Source organism: Oncorhynchus keta, chromosome 35 (assembly GCF_023373465.1).
Source record: "Oncorhynchus keta strain PuntledgeMale-10-30-2019 chromosome 35, Oket_V2, whole genome shotgun sequence".
In the NCBI taxonomy this organism is placed as follows: domain Eukaryota; kingdom Metazoa; phylum Chordata; class Actinopteri; order Salmoniformes; family Salmonidae; genus Oncorhynchus; species Oncorhynchus keta.
In genome coordinates this window covers 35294261-35314684 of record NC_068455.1, presented here as the reverse complement: position 1 = coordinate 35314684, position 20424 = coordinate 35294261, and the positions used below count along the sequence as shown (strand labels likewise).

Genomic DNA, 20424 nt, shown 5'->3' with positions numbered 1-20424 from the left:
ATATATCCACATAATTTCTCTCTCATGATGCCATCTATTTTGTGAAGTGCACCAGTCCCTCCTGCAGCAAAGCACCTCCACAACATGATGCTGCCACCCCTGTGCTTCACGGTTGGGATGCTGTTCTTCGGCTTAGGATCAACCCTTTTTCCTCAAAACATAACAATGGTCATTATGGCCATAGAGTTCTATTTTGTTTCATCAGACCAGAGGACATTTTTCCAAAAAGTACAATCTTTGTCCCCATGTGCAGTTGAAAACTGTAGTCTGGCTTTTTTAAATGGAGGTTTTGGAGCAGTGGCTTCTTCCTTGCTGAGCGGTGTTTCAGGTTGTTGATATGGGACACATTTCACTGTGGATACAGACACTTTTGTACCCGTTTCCTCCAGCATCTTCACAGGGTTATTTGCTGTTGTTCTGGGATAGCACTTTTCACACCAAAGTACGTTCTTCTCTAGGAGACAGAATTCGTCTCCTTCCTGAGCGGTATGACTGCTGTGTGGTCCCATGGTGTTTATACTTGCGTACTATTGTTTGCACAGATAAACGTGGTACTTTCAGGCGTTTGGAAATTGTGATAAAGGATAAACCAGACATGTGGAGGTCTACAATTTTTTTCTGAGGTCTTGTCTGATTTCTTTTGATTTTCCCATGATGTCATTCAAAGAGGCATTGGGTTTCAAGGTAGGCCTTGAAATCCATCCACAGGTACACCTCCAATTGACTCAAATTATGTTAATGAGCCTATCAGAAGCTTCTAATGCCATCACATAATTTTCTGGAATTTTCCAAGCTGTTTACATACAATAAGTTGACTGTGCCTTTAAACTTCTGACCCACTGTATGTATGTATGTATGTATGTATGTATGTATGTATGTATGTATGTATGTATGTATGTATGTATGTATGTATGTATGTATGTGGGGAGAACAAGTATTTGATAACCTACAAGATCGGCAGTGTTTCCTACTTACAAGCATGTAGAGGTCTGTCATTTTTATCATAGGTACACTTCAACTGTGAGAGACGGAATCTAAAACAAAAATCCCGAAAAATCACATTGTATGATTTTCAAGTAATTAATTAGCATTTTATTGCATAACATAAGTATTTGATACATCAGAAAAACAGAACTTAATATTTGGTACAGAAACCTTTGTTAGCAATTACAGAGATCATACGTTTCCTGTAGTTCTTGACCAGGTTTGCACACACTGCAGCAGGGATTTTGGCCCACTCCTCCATACAGACCTTCTCCAGATCCTTCAAGTTTCGGGGCTGTTGCTGGGCAATACGGACTTTCAGCTCCCTCCAAAGATTTTCTATTGGATTCAGGTCTGGAGACTGGCTAGGCCACTCCAGGACCTTGAGATGCTTCTTATGGAGCCACTCCTTAGTTGCCCTGGCTGTGTGTTTCGGGTCGTTGTCATGCTGGAAGTCCCAGGCACGACCCATCTTCAATGCTCTTACTGAGGGAAGGAGGTTGTTGGCCAAGATCTCGCGATACATGGCCCCATCCATCCTCCCCTCAATACGGTGCAGTCGTCCTGTCCCCTTTGCAGAAAAGCATCCCCAAAGAATGATGTTTCCACCTCCATGCTTCACGGTTGGGATGATGTTCTTGGGGTTGTACTCATCCTTCTTCCTCCAAACACAGCGAGTGGAGTTCAGACAAAAAAGCTATATTTTTGTCTCATCAGACCACATGACCTTCTCCCATTCCTCCTCTGGATCATCCAGATGGTCATTGGCAAACTTCAGACGGGCCTTGACATGCGCTTGCTTGAGCAGGGGGACCTTGTGTGCGCTGCAGTATTTTAATCCATAACGACGTAGTGTGTTACTAATGGTTTTCCTTGAGACTGTGGTCCCAGCTCTCTTCAGGTCATTGACCAGGTCCTGCTGTGTGGTTCTGGGCTGATCCCTCACCTTCCTCATGATCATTGATGCCCCACGAGGTGAGATCTTGCATGGAGCCCCAGGTTGATTGACCATCATCTTGAACTTCTTCCATTTTCTAATAATTGCACCAACAGTTGTTGCCTTCTCACCAAGCTGCTAGCCTATTGTCCTGTAGCCCATCCCAGCCTTTTGCAGGTCTACAATTTTATCCCTGATAACCTTACACAGCTCTCTGGTCTTGGCCATTGTGGAGAGGTTAGAGTCTGTTGGATTGAGTGTGTGGACAGGTGTCTTTTATACAGGTAACGAGTTCAAACAGGTGCAGTTAATACAGGTAATGAGTGGAGAACAGGAGGGCTTCTTAAAGAAAAGCTAACAGGTCTGTGAGAGCCGGAATTCTTACTGGTTGGTAGGTGATCAAATACTTATGTCATGCAATAAAATGCTAATGAATTTCTTAAAAATCATGTTCTCCCAACTGTATGTATGTATGTATGTATGTATGTATGTATGTATGTATGTATGTATGTATGTATGTAGGTAGAACAGGTTATCAACACAACAGCTTTAGTCCAGATTTGACATACAGACATACAGGATTCTGGACAGCTGGGAAAGCAAAGATCCCAGAGCCAGAGGCTCCGTTTGGACTGTAGAAACAGATCTGGCTCACACTGAAGGCCATGGAACTTCAGCCTACTTAAGGCTATAAGCACAGGTTTTTGGCAATGTAAACAGTGAGTTTCCTCTCGGCCTATAACGGACTGGCTAGTCCTGTGATAATCCTAACATTTCCTGGTTCACATTTGTACAGAAGCACTAAAAACCGCAGGTTTCCTCTCAGTTGCCAGAACATGACAGCCCAGGGAAAATCAAGGAATGACATTGGAAATGAAGTAGAGACAAAAAAAAGTACCTCACAACATTGAGTCAAGCTGGTATTATACTGTAAGACATTTAGAAGCAGATGTCATGTGTAAGGTAATTTACTGCAGGCTACAATGAGAGCATTCTGAATACCTTAGTGTGTCCTTTTACAGAAGAACATGCAATCATGCAATTAGATAATCCAGGTCTTGTCCTTAAAGGCCCAGTGCAGTCAAAAACATGAATTCCCTGTGTTTTATATATTTCCACGAGGCTGGGATAATATTGTGAAATTGTGAAAATTATGATAATGCACTTTTAGTATTAAAGCTCTTTGAAAGGACCACCTGAAATTTCAGCCTGTTTTGGCAGGATGAATCGTTGGCCTGCTTGGTGATATCAAAATAGTCCAATAAGAGTTCCAAACCTCTCTGCCAATAACACCTAGTTTTCCATTTTCTACTTCCCACTCAGACAGTCCTAGCAAAATTCTTGCTTGAGAAATTGCTCTTTGCTAAGAAGCCATTTTAGTTTATTTTAACATTTTAATTGAAAACAAAATCACAGTAAGGCACTTAAGTGTTCCCCAGAATTGTTTTTATATTGCAATAAAAGCAGCTGCATTGGACCTTTAAGTATCTTTGTTCTCTGAAGCAGACCTGCAGACATTGATCAGATCACCGGTAAATCCTACATAATTGATTATGTGCTGCAGCTTCAGGATGACCTGCACATCTGTTCCTTCCAACAGTATACGAACACACTGGTACATGCATGTTCACACACCCCTCCCCCCTATCTCCTCTCAACACCAGTCTCACATCCGCCACCAGGCACAGTGTATAGACTCAAGCAGGCCTAGCTTGGGTTCTCAGGGGTTTGATTACATGGATGAGAGCACTCTTTCACCTCCCACCGAAAGAAAAGGCCTGCCCTCCTCCTCTCCCCCCTGCCTCCCCTCTCTGTTTTCCCAGTGGGGGCTCTGGCCATCTGCCCCCTCCTCTTCCCCTCCCATCCTATCCCTGGTCCTACCCTGCCAGGGCTGGACAGTGGGAAAGCTGCTAGGCATACAATAGCAGGGCCACTGTAACTCTCCATCTTCTTATTTAGCTCGGCAAACCTGTGGGGAATCGGAGGAATTCAGCCACTGTTCTCAGGAGTTCCATTGTGGGAATTCCAGCACAAAGGCTGGGGGAAGCCTGGGCTGTAATTAGAAGAAGAGACAAGCTTTCCTCTGATGCATGACTTCCCATCACAGGAGCAAAACAAAGCCCATACAAAACACAGTGGCCACTGTGAAAGGGGCAGTTGTACAACAACAGTACCACCCCCACTGAGCATCTAACCCCAACTGTGTATGTTGAGTTTCTTTAAACTATATCACTTTTTCCCCTGGTGCTATAAGGAAAACGTGTGGGTAGGACTGTCCAAGTGTACATTCTGACATCATGGACCATCCTGTTTACTGCATAAACTTGTCCTGAATATGCTTTTGGTGAGATTATCATCAGCTGATCTGTTGGTGTGTTTCTGTACGCTATTCGTGTTTGGTCCTTGACTTTAAATGTAATTTGCCATGCAGGGCCAATCTTGAACAAAGATTACACTTTTAACCAGGGTCTCCAACAAGACAAAAGTAATAGTCGAGGGACTTGTGCTAATCTGTGGAGGGTGAGATAGACAATGCCTGATAAGGGAGCAGACATCACACTCCTGGCTTGTGTTAAACAGATCAACAGGCTGGCTCTAGCTCTAGGGTCCAGCCAACCTCAGTCACACCGGGGATACCTCACACAGTCAGCAGCTAATGAGAGAAGGGGGTGGGATACTGACAGAGGTTGGGGAGGTGAGATTCTATGGCTGGGGGGGGGTTAGACCTGTGAATGTACACGCTGTGTTCGGCATGTGAAAAAATTATAAATAATAAACATCAACAGAACGACAGACAGAGAAAGAGACCACGGGGAGAAAAGAGTGCCACAGACACAGGAAACCTCCCTGACAGTTACTCCTGGCTAGTCTCCGAGCATGTCAGTCACCTCCAAGTTTCAACAGTACGCAAAATGGAAAGACCAGTTCTGGGTCGCCGAGTTTGTTCCTGTACTCCTATTAAGTCCTTTTTCACAGCTCTGGCTTCCCCTGCATGGGCTGGTGAACAACAATTGGAGGACATACACGGCAATGGGCAGTTCTGTGGACATTCTAATTCAGTTAGGTCTGGAGCTGTGCATAATGCTGGTGGTTTTAGAACTACCTCTCACCCTCACATAAACATGTATCCCTCTGCAGCCAGCCACGCTGCTCATAAACCTTGCACAAACAACCGCTAAAGACAGTAACAAAAGAGCCACCAAAATGTCCGAAAACTCTGTTGCGCCACAACCCCACAACTCGTCTTTTTCCTGGCCCTCCATGCTCATATTGTTGCAGATCTGTTTTTAACAATAGTCTTATCGCAGCCAAATTCGACTAACACACCTCCCAGAACTTGCCAGTCGCTTGAAAAACTGTTTTGACCATGTCAACAACTGCTCTCAGCCTCCATGTCAACAACTGCTCTCAGCCTCCATGTCAACAACTGCCCTCAGCCTCCATGTCAACAACTGCCCTCAGCCTCCATGTCAACAACTGCCCTCAGCCTCCATGTCAACAACTGCCCTCAGCCTCCATGTCAACAACTGCCCTCAGCCTCCATGTCAACAACTGCCCTCAGCCTCCATGTCAACAACTGCCCTCAGCCTCCATGTCAACAACTGCCCTCAGCCTCCATGTCAACAACTGCCCTCAGCCTCCATGTCAACAACTGCCCTCAGCCTCCATGTCAACAACTGCCCTCAGCCTCCATGTCAACAACTGCCCTCAGCCTCCATGTCAACAACTGCCCTCAGCCTCCATGTCAACAACTGCCCTCAGCCTCCATGTCAACAACTGCTCTCAGCCTCCATGTCAACAACTACTCTCAGCCACTATGTCAACAACTACTCTCAGCCACTATGTCAACAACTACTCTCAGCCACTATGTCAACAACTACTCTCAGCCACTATGTCAACAACTACTCTGTCTCTACTATGTCAACAACTACTCTGTCTCTACTATGTCAGATTCTATACCATTACTACATCCCTCCAGGCTAAACCATAATTGCAGTCTTTCTGAGGTTGTCCCTTCAGTCTTCACAGAGAGAGAAAACCGCCAGGCCTCATCCCAGCAAGGCAGAGGACACCTACACTAGGCCCAACCATAGGCTCATACTGTAGATATGGCAAGGAGGTTTTCCTGATGATGAAACCTGACCAAGGAAGAACTCTTGACTCTACTCAGACAGCTAAAGAGTCTGCCTGTACAGTCAACTGAGAACAGGGGCCTCTTCTCTCCGTGTCTGATCATGGTGGCCTGTTATGCTGATTACAGGCTAGTTGAATAGGTCTGTCATGGAAGTCAACATAAACCACAACAAAAACATGCAGGCTGGGGAGGGAGAAACGTGCACAGCTCATTTAGGTGGTTATTTACAAACCACATTTCTATGGGAACCGTATATGGTTCAGACTCAAACAACAGACACTTGTGAAAATATCAGCTGCCATTGATGAAACGGGGGAGGGGGAAGAGAACAGACATCTTGTTTGGAAAGATTTACAGCCTACACACATCCAGGTCAGGGATAGAGGAGAGGGGGGGGGGGGGACCATAAAGTCATCAGCACACACAGGACAGAAAACGCCATGTCATTAAACACGAGTAAAAAGCAATATGCTGGAAATCAACACCACAATGATGGGCTATATCGCTTTCATTGAAATTTCACAGTCACCCAAGTGCCCTCTTACTCAGATTATACAATGTACATTGGAACTGAAACGAACATTTGAATGTAATATGAGTCCCGACAGCTAGCGCTCAGATCCTTCGGAAACAGAGGGAGATGAGTTGATCCTGTTCTCTGTGTGGGAGAGACTGATGGTGAGTCACCTTCAGTGGTATGCCATCTGTGAGTGACAGCGTGACCAGCCAGTGTGACACAAACAGGGCACAACGCAGACAGACATCCAGATCACTGCCAGGCAGTGGCACAGCACACAGGCTCCTTCTCTGCCATGTTAATGACATGCCTGGGTCCAGTGGTGGGGAAAGGACCCAATTGTCATAATTGAGTAAAAGTAAAGAACTTAATAGAAAATGATTCAAAAGTGAAAGTCACTCAGTAAAATACTACTTAGATCAGCCACCTAAGTTTAAAAGTATTTGGTTTTAAATATAAAGTATCAAATGAACAAATAATAAAAAATAAAAAATCCTTATATTAAGCAAACCAGACTGCACAATTCATGTTTTATTTACAGATAGTCACACTCCAACGCTCAGACATCATTTAAAAACAAAGCATGTGTGTTTAGCGAGACCGCCAGATCAGAGGCAGTAGGGATGTTGGGCCATTTTCTGCCCTGCTAAGCATTCAATATGTAACGAATACTGTATGGAGTAAAAAGTACATCTTTTTTTTTTTTAGGAATGTAGTGAAGTAAAAGTACAAGTCAAAAATATAAATAGTTTAGTAAAATACAGATGCCGCCCCCCCCCAAAGAAAATGACTTGTAAAGTACTTTCGTAAAACTACTTTATACCACTGCCGGGGTCTCATGCTCTCTCTCTGACACACAACGTGTTTCTAGATCTCTTATGATGCATGTGAGTGACACACAAACAGATAGGAAGAACTCCCACAAATCCTGAATGATCGACCAGTTCCTTCTGGCAGTGGAACAGTAACACGGCAATAATCTTCTTTTTAACCACAAAAACACACCCTTGTCATTTCCAGGTGTGCTTCTCTTGTTTGAACCTTTCTACGCACCTGTTCCATGTCTCTCAACACTATCATGACAGAACAAAAATGATTAAAAGATTATTGTAAATTAAATCCACCCAAATTCTCTGTCAACGTAAATTTACTGAACAGATAAGTCTACTCACCTCCTCGATTACCTACTTCAGCAGAGAATGCACAAGAGTATCCTTTTAGGTGCTAGCACGGAAGTGTTTGAAATCCTCCATACCCCCCTTTGAATCAGCTGTTTTCTCTGAGAAAAAGCATCCGCATATTTAAAAATGATACGCTGCTTATCCTTTCATCTATAAAATGTCTTGCGCATCTAGTTCAATTTGCTTTTATAACTTTAAACATTTATTTTGGGATTCCACCCCATTAATGATCATTTGCCTGATGACGTGAGAGTGGAATAAGTCAGAGTCATTTCAATCAAGAGCATTTGTTTCTACGTTTCCTGCCCTTAGCTCCTGTATTACCTCTGACCTTTTTCAAAAGTAGGCGTTGAGAGGACGGAGGAGAATGGTGATACGAGTCGAGCAAAACCAATTGAGATTTTCTCTTTGTCTGAGTCAGGCCGCACCCCTACCCTTCCTGTTTAAACAAATGCAGGTGCTGCTGGGTAGCTAAATATTATAGTTTGACCATTCAAAACACACCTCAATTCTTTTGTAGTGCCCATTCAGCGTAGGTTGACAAGGAAAAGTGTGTTGTTTGAAATTCAAGGGCTTAGTACTTCTGTTTGGGGAGAGGATTAGTATGAATTTGACATGATATTAGCAGTTGAATTCATCAGATAATAGAACATAGCAGGCCATTCGGCACCGCTGCAAATACCCACACAGAACATGACACAGCACTAACAAGTACTCTATGAAGGAGCAGACCTCTGGAAAAGCAAATGTGCCAGTGAATTCTTCCAAGATATTGGTGGAAAACTAGGTTGATGGTCATTCCATGAAAGCCTAGTCCCTGGAGGGTAAAGGGGAACCCTGGCGGAAGGAACTAAAGACAAAGCCTTTAAAGCATGCGTCAGTTTTTCCCCTTTAGAGGTATGACTTCAAATGGGAGGTATTTTGAATATTTCTCTGTGAAATGTTCACAACTCTCCTTTAACTACAAAACAAAAAAAAGTGACTCCCAGTCCCATCACATTTGAATGAAAACTGAAGCGTGGCACATCCATGTTGCCTTATCTACCCCTTGTTAGTGATGTCATAAAACTGTAACACACACGACTTTTAATTAACCAAAAAGACAGTGGGATTTCCCAAGGGTCCACCAGGTGTTTTTCATATCCTGGTTGAAGCCCGCCAAACCTCCCTCATCCATCCATTTCTCTCACCACCCTGCTTGCCATGGCCGTAGGGCCACAGTAAGGAGAGCCACACCAGGGAGCCCAGGGACTCAAAGACCTGCTAGAGGAATGTGGAAAAAGAAATCGGGTCCATCACAGCTGCTTTGTACATCAGGACATTTGAATGTAGGGAGTCAACAAGAGGTGGCTGATCTAAAGAGGCAATTACAGTGTGTAAACATCTCTAGCTAGATATAGATGCTTGCCAACACTTAGAGTACATTGACAGACCTGAATGGATGGAAAGAAGCACATTCTGAATGAAAAGAAGCACACACACCAATCCTAGTTATAGGATTGTGTTGGACCACTGAAATTGTAATATTCTCTAGGAGATATCAGTAGTCTGAGGGCTAACATATCAGTTAAACTACAAAAGGCAGACATTACTAGGGCTGTCTTCGACGTCTGTCATTTCGACAAGTCGATTGGTCAAAATGTTTAAACATGTATTTTCCATATGTAGACACATTGTTTTTTTTAAATCAAATCAACTATTTTCAATGAGCTTGTCTGATGCTTTAAGCACACGGGTTGGTTAAATAATTAGGACACACACACTTGACTAGAGGTAGTACGACAAGCAATTGATTTGATTGTGCCGGGGCCGGGCTCAGACTTGCTGCGGTGCGTTTAAAAACGACAGTGAGTGACTGACTAGCACCCATTGTCTCCCTCTCCTCCCAGCTGCAGCGACCACCACACATCAACAGTATGTATAGTGTTGTCTCCCTCTCCTCCCTGCTGCAGCGACCACCACACATCAACAGTATGTATAGTGTTGTCTCCCTCTCCTCCCTGCTGCAGCGACCACCACACATCAACAGTATGTATAGTGTTGTCTCCCTCTCCTCCCTGCTGCAGCGACCACCACACATCAGTGTGTACAGTCATGTATAGTGTTGTCTCCCTCTCCTCCCTGCTGCAGCGACCACCACACATCAAGTGTGTGTATAGTGTTGTCTCCCCTCTCCTCCCTGCTGCAGCTCCCTCTCCTCCCTGACCACCACACATCAACAGTGTGTATAGTGTTGTCTCCCTCTCCTCCCTGCTGCAGCGACCACCACACATCAACAGTGTGTATAGTGTTGTCTCCCTCTCCTCCCTGCTGCAGCGACCACCACACATCAACAGTGTGTATAGTGTTGTCTCCCTCTCCTCCCTGCTGCAGCGACCACCACACATCAACAGTGTGTATAGTGTTGTCTCCCTCTCCTCCCTGCTGCAGCGACCACCACACATCAACAGTATGTATAGTGTTGTCTCCCTCTCCTCCCTGCTGCAGCGACCACCACACATCAACAGTATGTATAGTGTTGTCTCCCTCTCCTCCCTGCTGCAGCGACCACCACACATCAACACATCAAACTCTGAACATCATAACGGAAAAACGGATGCAGAGGACGTGACAAATAAACTCGAAAACTGAGGAATGTTTAGGCTACTGGTTGCTCATGAGGTAAAAGGGGAAGTCAGATGTGTGGAATTGTTCTCAACACCAATACAATGGTTAAATGTTCCATTATGCACATCGCAATATGGTCTAGGAAAAGGCGCCAATTCAACAGCGCACCGATGTGTTTCTGAACCGCAGACAGCGACCACTATCCAACGCGGGAGAACGCTCATTTGTCATAAAATAATATTCTTTTTATTAGTGTTGCACCATTGGTCCTATGTAATATAACCATAAACACTTTCAGTAGCACATGTGCCATCCCCACGGCCTTCACAATAGATTAGTCCACTCAGACAGGCACAAATCAGACCGGTCTTGTACATCATGAGATAGATATCCATCTATCATTTTTTGGGGCTACTGCTCGACTAGTCGACTTTCGACCAGTCGACTAAATGGGTGCAGCCCTAGACATTAACTAGGGTTGCAAAGGGTCGGAATTCTTCCGGAAATTTTTCATGGGAAGTTAAGCCCTGGAATTTAGCTTAAATTCATTAAAAAAGTTCTTATAACCGTGAACCTTTTTTTGTGGGATACACGTAAGGCAATTCTAGGTATTGTGGAATATTTTGTTTAAACTATCCCCAATTCAATGGAATTGCAACCCTCTGCATGCACAGTGCATTCTTCCATCACATGTACAGCTGATTCTCAAGATCTTGCACACTAATGTGCACACTAATGAGATGCTATTGAGCCCGCACTACTACACTGTCTGAGCCAAGGACTACATGCTTTCTAGTAAGTTTTGATTACAATACTGGGTGGGGTGAATATATTTTATGTGACATACATAATTTTCTGTTAACTTGTAAATAGTAGCCTACAGCAAAGAGTGTTTAAATCATTTCTAACTTGTTAATTTCTGCTAGTTAGCTTAAGCCTGCTAACTGAGGAGTGTTAATTCACCTGTTTCCATACACGTTTCATTTTCAAACATTTATTTTACAAAGGAGTTGTTTAATCTAACTGCTTAACTTTTTATCTGTTCATGGAATTGTATTTTTATTGCTAATTTTTTTCCAAATCTTTACAGGAAAATGCCACGGCCACTATCTGACATGTGGATACATTTCACTGCAGCTAATGTAGAAGGAAAAGCTGTGTACATTTGCAAATACTGTGCCAAATCATGTGAAGAATGCAACAAAGATGCAGAATCCTCTGGCCATGTGCATAAAGCTCACAACAAGCAACCTCTGATAAGGGTCCCTTTACTTCTATTTGAGGTGACACCTTATCGATAGCAACAGCTCACGGTCCTCCTGAAATCAGTTTTTTTTTACGATGGAGGAACGTAGTCAGAGAAATGCTGATGAGTGTCTTGCTCTAGCTGTGTATGCAACTGATTCCAGTCTGATGCTCACAGGCAATGTGTATTGGAAGAGATTTCTGAATGTTTTTCGCCCAGCATACACCCCTCCAACCAGACATGCTGTATCTACTCATTTGCTGGATGCAGAGTTCAACAGACTTCAAGTGAAGGTCAAGCAAATCATAGAGAAAGCAGACTGTATTGCAATCATCTCTGATGGGTGGTTGAAGGTTGTGGGCAAGGAAAAATGAACTACATCATCGCCACCCCTCAACCAGTATTTCACAAGAGCACAGACACAAGGGACAACAGGCACACCGGTCTCTACATTGCAGATGAGCTGAAGGCAGTCAATGACCTTGGACCACAGTAGGTATTTGCACTGGTGATAGACAATGCTGCGAACATGAAAGCTGCTTGGTCTAAAGTGGAGGAGTCCTACCCTCACATCACACCCATTGGCTGTGCTGCTCATGCATTGAATCTGCTCCTCAAGGACATCATGGCACTGAAAACAATGGATACACTCTACAAGAGAGCCAAGGAAATGGTTAGGTATGTGAATGATCATCAAGTTATAGCAGCAATCTACATCACCAAGCAAAGTGAGAAGAATAAGAGCACCACAATGAAGCTGCCCAGCAACACCTGTTGGGTGGTGTTGTCATCATGTTTGACAGTCTCCTGGTGGGGAAGGTGTCTTTCCAAGAAATGGCCATATCACAGTCTGCCAATATGGACGGCCCCATCAAGAGGATCCTCCTGGATGATGTATTTGGGCGAGAGTGGTAAAGCAACCTGAAACTCCTGAAACCTATAGCAGTAGATATTGCACAGATTGAGGGAGACAATGCCATCCTGTCTGATGTTCAAACTCCGCTTGCAGATGTAAGAGAAGAAATCGCTACTACCCTGCCCACTTCACTGTTGCTCCAAGCAGAGGAAACTGCAATTCTGAAATGCATCAAAAAGCGTGAAGACTTCTGCCTGAAGCCCAAACATACCGCGGCATACATGTTGGACCCCAATTATGTTGGCAAGAGCATCCTGTCTGGTGCAGAGATCAACCACCTTGCCCTGGATGAGGGCAAGTTTCTTGGCAGTCTGGCGAAGTACACTTCCAAGCAAGGGCTTTGGGATGGAGATGAGATATGTTGTCACCACTGCCATATTGCATCAGCCACCTGGTGGAAGGGACTTTGTGGATCTGAGGCGCTTTCCCCTGTTGCCTCAATCATGCTCCAACTCCAACCAACATCAGCCGCCTCAAAGCGCATTGGGGATCATTCAATATTCCCTTTTGTTGTTGTTCAGTGAAATCATCCCATGTGATGAGTCAACTCATTTAAAGTTCAATTCATAACAAAAAATGATAATTCTATTGGAAGGATTTAATAATTTGCAATTATGTCTACTGATGATAAAGATACAAGGTTTCTGTCTCCATATGATATGGTAAATATATCCAATGAAAAAAAAACATCTATATTTAAATGGTGTGAATATTAATTTGCATATATTTTCATTAATTCCCATGGAAAGTTTCCACCTCTGAATATTCCCCAAAATATGCACTCCTAGACATTACATGTGTTAATGTCAGCAGTGGGGATAGCCAACATGAGGAATGCAATCTCTTGGGACAGCCTGTGGTTGGTAGAATGTAGACTTGCCTAGACATGTTCTCAACATGCGGTCTCACATATCATACAGTATATATGACCATCTAGGCATACTTGAGAGCCACAAAATATTGCTCAATTCCCAGTATACAACGTATGTTAATTTGGTTGTAGCATGAGAGCGCTTAGGATAAATGAGCGAACAATAACAGTGTGAGGGGGAGTGAGAGGACTTGGACTTGTATGTGTATATGCAGTGTGTTCTTTACCGAGAGAGGCTGAGCAGTCATTCTGGCTCAGGCATGTAAATCCTCTAGAAGCAACTGGTGGGGCAAGTGCATAAAAGGACATTCATGCGTGTTTTCACTGCTGATTCACTGAGGCAATAGTTTGGTTCAGTAGCAGAAAGCCAGCCCAACACATTCCTGTCATATCCAGTGACTGTTATAGCATAGCTGACTCCATAATGCTTTGGTATTACCAGCAACACCATTGTAGTTTGCACTTCCTGCCCTTATCGAAACAGGCCTATTTGTCACTGATGGCTTATTTGTTGTCACTTGTGCATAACACAAAACACAATTAACAGACATTCTATTGTGAGGTCAAAATAAATACCAACCATTTCAGTTGTTTACAACACTATGTTAAGTCTAGAAATATCCCTCAGATGATTCCGAAGTTGAGGTACACCATCTTTCGCTCTCAAGCGCACACACAAACAACTCTCTGCATGGGCAGTCAACCACTGTGCTGCAGTGACCCGTGTGTGCCCTGTGCAGTGCCACCTCAGGTTGCAGTTCTTTTCAGTCCAAGTGTTAAGCTCTGTGTGTGTTTGAGGCCAATACTCTTAGGGCAGACTGGGGCCAAACCTCTAGCAGCACTGCTAAACTCAGATGATCTGGGAGATTTGCGATGCACATGAAACGCAAACTGCCGCTGCCCAGTTTCCAGAGCATCATAAAATGAATGTTGGTGGATCATGCAAATGTCAACGGATTCTGGTTTACAGTTTGCAACCTTAATTGAACCTCAGAAAATGATTAAATCCTTGGCCTAACCACCAACTCACCCAATCCAACACTGTTGCACACAACTAGGACAAGGGGGAAATATTAACGATGTATTAAGTCCCCATATGGTGAGCTCTTACTGGTCAGGTTAAACACATGGGCCTGTGAGGAACAGGACAGGCAGGGCGCAACCATCGTCATCACTTTCAAGTCCCTGCCCCCCGGTGAAAATCCTCTTACACAGCTTCCCAGAGGTCTAAAACCCTTCCCACTAGGAAGTCCCACAGATCTCTCTAGATCAATAATGCTGCTCTAAAGAGAGAATGACAGGATGACTGGAAAATTGGTTAGTGACAAGGGACATGGTTTTATCTGAATGATTTCCATGGAAAAACCTGCCTCTTTCATTCTATGAACGGGACACTAGTAGGGTGGAGGGGAGTTCCGTGGCGCTAAGACCAGTTCAGGTGACATGAACACCTGCCTCTCTGCTGGCTGTGTACACAGTCGATGCAGGTTATCATAGGGGATTAATAAAGCCTTCATTGTGAGGACTGTTCAAACATGTACCAGCGTACGGGAGGAGAGAGAAGTGCATCCTCATGTGTAGTAGAGAGACGCATGGCTTAATAAGGGTCAACACTACGCGGCGACACGATTATTGCCTGATAAGGATCATGAGAAGGCCTCCGACATGCTCTATAAGCAACGGCACTGGGCATGAGTGCACTGCATACATAGCCTCGAAAAAGGTATTGCAGCACCCCCCACCCCTAAACATCTTGCGGCTATGGTTGTACACTTCCCGCATGCACAATCCAGTACACACATGCTAATAACCGGATTTGGCATGCCAATGCACACTCTTTACTTTTGACATTTCCATCCTGTTCCCTCATTGGGACAGATGTAGGCCACTAGATCAACCACTTGCTAATCGTGGCCCATTGCTTAAAAATAAACCTGTCGCTACATTTCTCACACCAATTACAACTGTCGGCATGCAAGAGCAGTTGCGATTGGAGTATTTCGTTGTCAAATTATGAAGACCTTGGAACATATCGTTACTGTAACAATATACTGCTGATATTTATCTTAAAACTACAGTCAGCAGACAGTAATGTGAGTTGTACCACAAAAACTATGAATGCCTCTTCTTACTCACCAACTTGAACAGCATGTGTAAATTTACATATTCAGAATGCCTGAACAAACTTGACACAATTTCCCATGTAAGTAGGAGGTAGGGTGAAAATAATGTATTGAGTTGAAAGTGTGAAACTACTCAGCTGAATTTTGAACTAAACATTCTCAGAATATCATTAGCTCACCTCAGTCTGGGCATTAGTCATCGATTCAAGACTATATTTGGAAAATGACCGGAGTCTGCCATCAACTTCTAAACCCGGTGTGATGTGCTTCTGTGTCTGTGTGCTTTTGTTTGTTAGTACCTATTGCAAAGAAACATTTGAATTTGAATTCAAACTTTATTAAGTGAATTTCACTATATTAGTGCATAAGGTAGTAAGGTGAATGGTGGCAGGTGGTTAGAGCATTGGGCCAATAACCAAAAGGTTGCCAGTTTGAATCCCTGAGCTGACAAGTTGAAAAATCTGTCATAAGCAAGGCATTTAAACCTCCACAACAGCAGCTCCCCGGGAACCCAATGTGGCAGCCCCCGCACCTCTCCAATTCAGAGGGGTTTGATTTAATTAAGACCCCCATTAGCCGGCGCAAATGGCGACAGCTAGTCTTACTGGGATCTGACAACGAAAAATAGTTGACATGTAGTGTGTGTGTGTTTCCATCTGTCAGTTAAACATACATGTCAGTACATACACACAACAAGTAGGTCACATTGGGGAAAGGCGTTGTGAGGTGTTGCTTTATTACGAGACAGTTAAAAGAGGAAGTCAAGTTTCAGTTGGACCTTGTGTGCTATTGACGATAAAAATAAATGTAATCCTTTTAATGATCGCTTGACGACCTGGTGAGAATGGTGCCACAGGACATCCAGTCAAACACAATGTTAAATGGAGAGATGTAACTAGCCTTTCAGTCACAATAAACATTCACGGACCACAACTAATAAGCTTCCAACAATCAAGTCAACAAACGTCTGTTGACCAAAAACACACTGAAGCAACCATGATCCCTCTGAAGAAAACAACCTTAGGGCAATTAGCACAGGCATCACTGGTGTTTGTTGAGTTCAAACCGCATGTTAGGCACAAATGGCCCGTTGTCATTTTAGGCACAGTGGCTGTTCATTGGCTGTCCACTGAACAGAGCCCTCTAAAAATCCAATGGTAAGACCCTCCAGTGGATAACTGCTGAGTCAGACAGGACCTGCTCGTTCTTCTCTCTGGCTGTGTACTGAGCTAATCCACCCTCCATCCACTGAACTGGCTCTATTCATTGGGCGCACAGAGTAACCCCCCACAATCCCTTTAGCACATCTACACACTGAACAGGAAGAGTAGGTGGCCTGCACACCAGGTTTGCTTCATTCAGCAACTACATAAGAGCTGGCGGCTGTAGATTTTCAGTTCAGGGCAGTGAAAGAAGTAGAAACTATCATATAACATTACTCTGAAAAAAATCAAGACCCTAGGATATATCAAACCATTTCAGATCTGACTTTTCTCTTGACATACAGATACTCAACCTGGTCTTATTCTGTACGTAACGGAGACACACCATTTAGTATGTTATGTTTGGTATTGTTACTTAAGGCAAAAAGGAAAGGGAGGGTGGTTTGTCGGGTGTATAACCCAAACATCAAGCAACCCAAAGGTTACGAGTTCAAATCTCATCATGGACAACTATTGCATTTGAGCAACTTTGCAAGTTAGCAAACCCTTCCCCCTAACTCTAACCTAACTCCAAGCTAATGTTAACAAACCAGCTAATGTTAGCCACCTAGCTATATTTCGTAACATATCATACGTTTTGCAAATTCGTACCATATCGTACGAAATGGGTGATGGACATCCACAAATTAATTAGATACCATAGGAAATGTAACATATGATACTAAATGGTGTGTTTCGGATTTAAGTAGAGAATAATATGAAATGCTCTGAGACCAGGTTGAGATAATTCACTGGCAGATGGCCTTGGGTCATGCTGACATATTGTACTTGAAAGTTGAAACACCTTTTTAGCCTTCAGATTTTGATAAGGGCGAGCACAAGAGGCACTTCTATCCACCTAAAATGTTTCATATACTTCCCATGACATCTCTTGAAGCAAAGGTGGAGTGTAGCTGTGTATAGGGGACTGTTGATACTTCATATACCAGTAGCAGACAGTCACTGCCAACGTTATGAAAGGGCTCAGGTAGTTCAAAGAAAATAGTCCTTTGGCGATGTCATACATTTCCATAACCAGCATTCCAGATTGAAGTCTCAGAGCAAGAACCTGCTGGGTGTTCCATACCACATTTATATATGATAACTTCATGAGCACCTATTGACGATAGTATCTTCTGGTCAGGGGGGTTCATAAGATCTCGGTGATCCTCTGAACGTTAAAACGGATTGCTTGAGGCATGGTTTTGGAAACACAAGGAACTTATCTTTCATATCAGCAAAAAAAACATTTTCACAAAACCAAAAGGTTAAACTACTACACACCTTTATTAGGGTCAGTGTTCCCTCGTAGCCCTATCTGCATGTTTACATCCCTTGTTCATGGTAAGACGTAGGATGCAACCGGTGGTAATTAGCTATCTAGTTTGCGCAGAACACCTGTGTGTAAGCTTAACTTGGGAGGAAGTGTAGTTTTACAACTGGAGGCACACACAGCTTGTGGATCTGTGCAAAATTTATACAGTAAGTGTATCTTTTTTATTTGAAAGATTACTTCTTGCTGATATGAGGGGCATATCAGCATGTTTCGAAAACCGGTTTGAAAGCGATGATTACTGACGTTTCTAAACGTAAATACACTGCGTCTGAATTGTAACAACGTTAGTTCACATGGAGCCCACAGTTGGTGAATGTAAGAGCTGAAAACTAAATATGGATTAAAGTTTGAGAGCTAGGTGTTCCAATACAACATTTTGCTAGTTGTGTTTGACCCAAATATCACAGTTTTGAGTTGAGTCCAGTGTTTCAAGCATTTTGTCATAACTAGCTGACTGGGACAATTATACTTCATTAAGACTCATTCAACTCAATTATGCCTATAGTAAAAAATAACTATTGTAACACATTGTGCTTGCTAAGTTGTGAACCTACATATGACTGCACTGTTTTTGGTTATTACTCTAACAGTCAGAATCCAAAATGTATCGCGGTCTGAAGTCGACTTCTCAAAGAACAGTGCAAGTGGCAATACTGCGCCCTTCTCAAACAATGTTGCAATCTGGCTGGAAACGTTGTTCCACTTGTCACAATCATTTTGAGTGTCTGTCAAAGATAACACAGCTGTTACTTATAAATATATTTTGAATCAAACTTCAAAACATTAGTAATTTACTATGTGTATATAAGAATATCTAAATAGAATATGCATATGTTTCCCTTTGTTCTATGTGCAACAAGTTGTCAGGGACGACAGTTTGCGGCTGCACATTGTGGTTAACGAAACTTGAAATAACAAAAAGCGCGTTGCAGGGAATGGCGAATATGCGGTATTGGGTGCTGGTTTCAAGTTTCATATAGGGGTTAACATGGGCAGTTATTGTGAAAGTGATCCATACCTTTCATCCAGTCGACGACTTGCTTTGGTGTCCACTTCGTTATTGGATCCATTGCTTGCATCTCAAACGAACTTGAACAATAATTAGAAAACGACCATACAAAACACTTTCGGTAGCCTACGATTGTCACTTTATTAATTTATTATCAAACTCCCATTGTTTCTTGATCTTCTCTGTACAGCAGCTGTCTCTCTGTGATCCTCTTCTCTCTAGATCGTATCCTCGGCGCACTCAGTGACTGGGAACTCTTTCACACGCATGGCTAGAGGCAGGAGTGAACCCCCCATGGTTCTTCACTAGGCTTGAGATCAAGTTGCACAGTTTCTGCTCAGCTAAAACTACCCAACGGGGCGGAGCAATCAACACCACCACAAATAATGTGCGACGGGTGCAATTGCGGACCATATTTCGGGGCGTTCCTGCATATCTTTACACTTACATGGTACATTTTAAAATTAAGACATGCGGGAGGCGTGGGTGCTCCAGAATAGTTGGTGGCGTTAATGTACAATAATGTGTCCTTTGCCCCTGCCAGCTGGCTGGAGCAACACTGTGTCGCCATAGCCTCCCGTCTGCTGTGCTAGTGTAACAGTATAACTTTAGACCATCCCCTCGCCCAATACCCGGGCGCGAACCAGGGTACACATCAATAACAGTCACCCACGAAGCATCGTTACCCATCGCTCCACAAAATCCGCGGCCCTTGCAGAGCAAGGGGAACCACTACTTCAAGGTCTCAGGGCAAGTGACGTCACTGATTTAAACGCTATTTAGCGCGCACCACCGCTAACTAGCTAGCTATTTCACATCCGTTACCCTAGCGGGGACGATCGGTAGACAAGTGTCCTTCGCCCCCGTCGGGCATGTTTTTCTCCGGTACACAGCAGCCAGGGGTGACACTGTGTGCTAGCTAACTATTAAGCTAGCACACAGTCTCTAACTCGCTAGTTAGCTAGCATACGTGTCACCCCAGCCTTTCATCTGCTGTACTAGCGGGTGCGCCCGGTAAACAGTGTCCTTCACTCCTCCCTGTCGGGCACTGCTTTCCCACAATTCTATTAACGATGGTGAGGGCAGGTGTTCGGCAGGCAGGAGCGAAGGACACTGTCTACCGGTGTTGCTCCCGTTAGCTAGCAAGAGGCCTCCGGTGGAGAGGGGTGAAAGAAAACTCAGATAATACTATTATTTATTTTGACCCACATTCTAAAGTGCCACACAAGCATGAATATGTCATGGGGGTGTTCATGCAGGAACCAATGGGGTGCTCGAGGAGAGGGGGGTTATTCCCACATGCAGGAACACCCCGAATTACGGGCTGCGGTTGTACATTATTGAATAATGTTGGCAAGGG

General features: G+C 43.8%; 1 protein-coding gene across 3 annotated transcripts in view; it reads right to left on the bottom strand.

Moving 5' to 3' along the window:
* The window catches only part of LOC118368436 (connector enhancer of kinase suppressor of ras 3-like), a 73918-nt gene extending 54131 nt beyond the window's left edge, over positions 1 to 19787 (bottom strand). For 2 of the 3 annotated variants that reach the window (XM_035752527.2, XM_035752529.2), the window contains exon 1: positions 19074 to 19787. In XM_035752527.2, coding sequence (XP_035608420.1) covers positions 19074 to 19134 — 61 coding nt within the window. In that variant the 5' untranslated portion in view covers positions 19135 to 19787. Of the gene's footprint in view, positions 1 to 18003; positions 18125 to 19073 lie in introns of those variants that run through there. The other variant, XM_035752528.2, reaches the window with a different exon arrangement.
* Between the last annotated feature and the right edge of the window lie 637 nt (positions 19788 to 20424).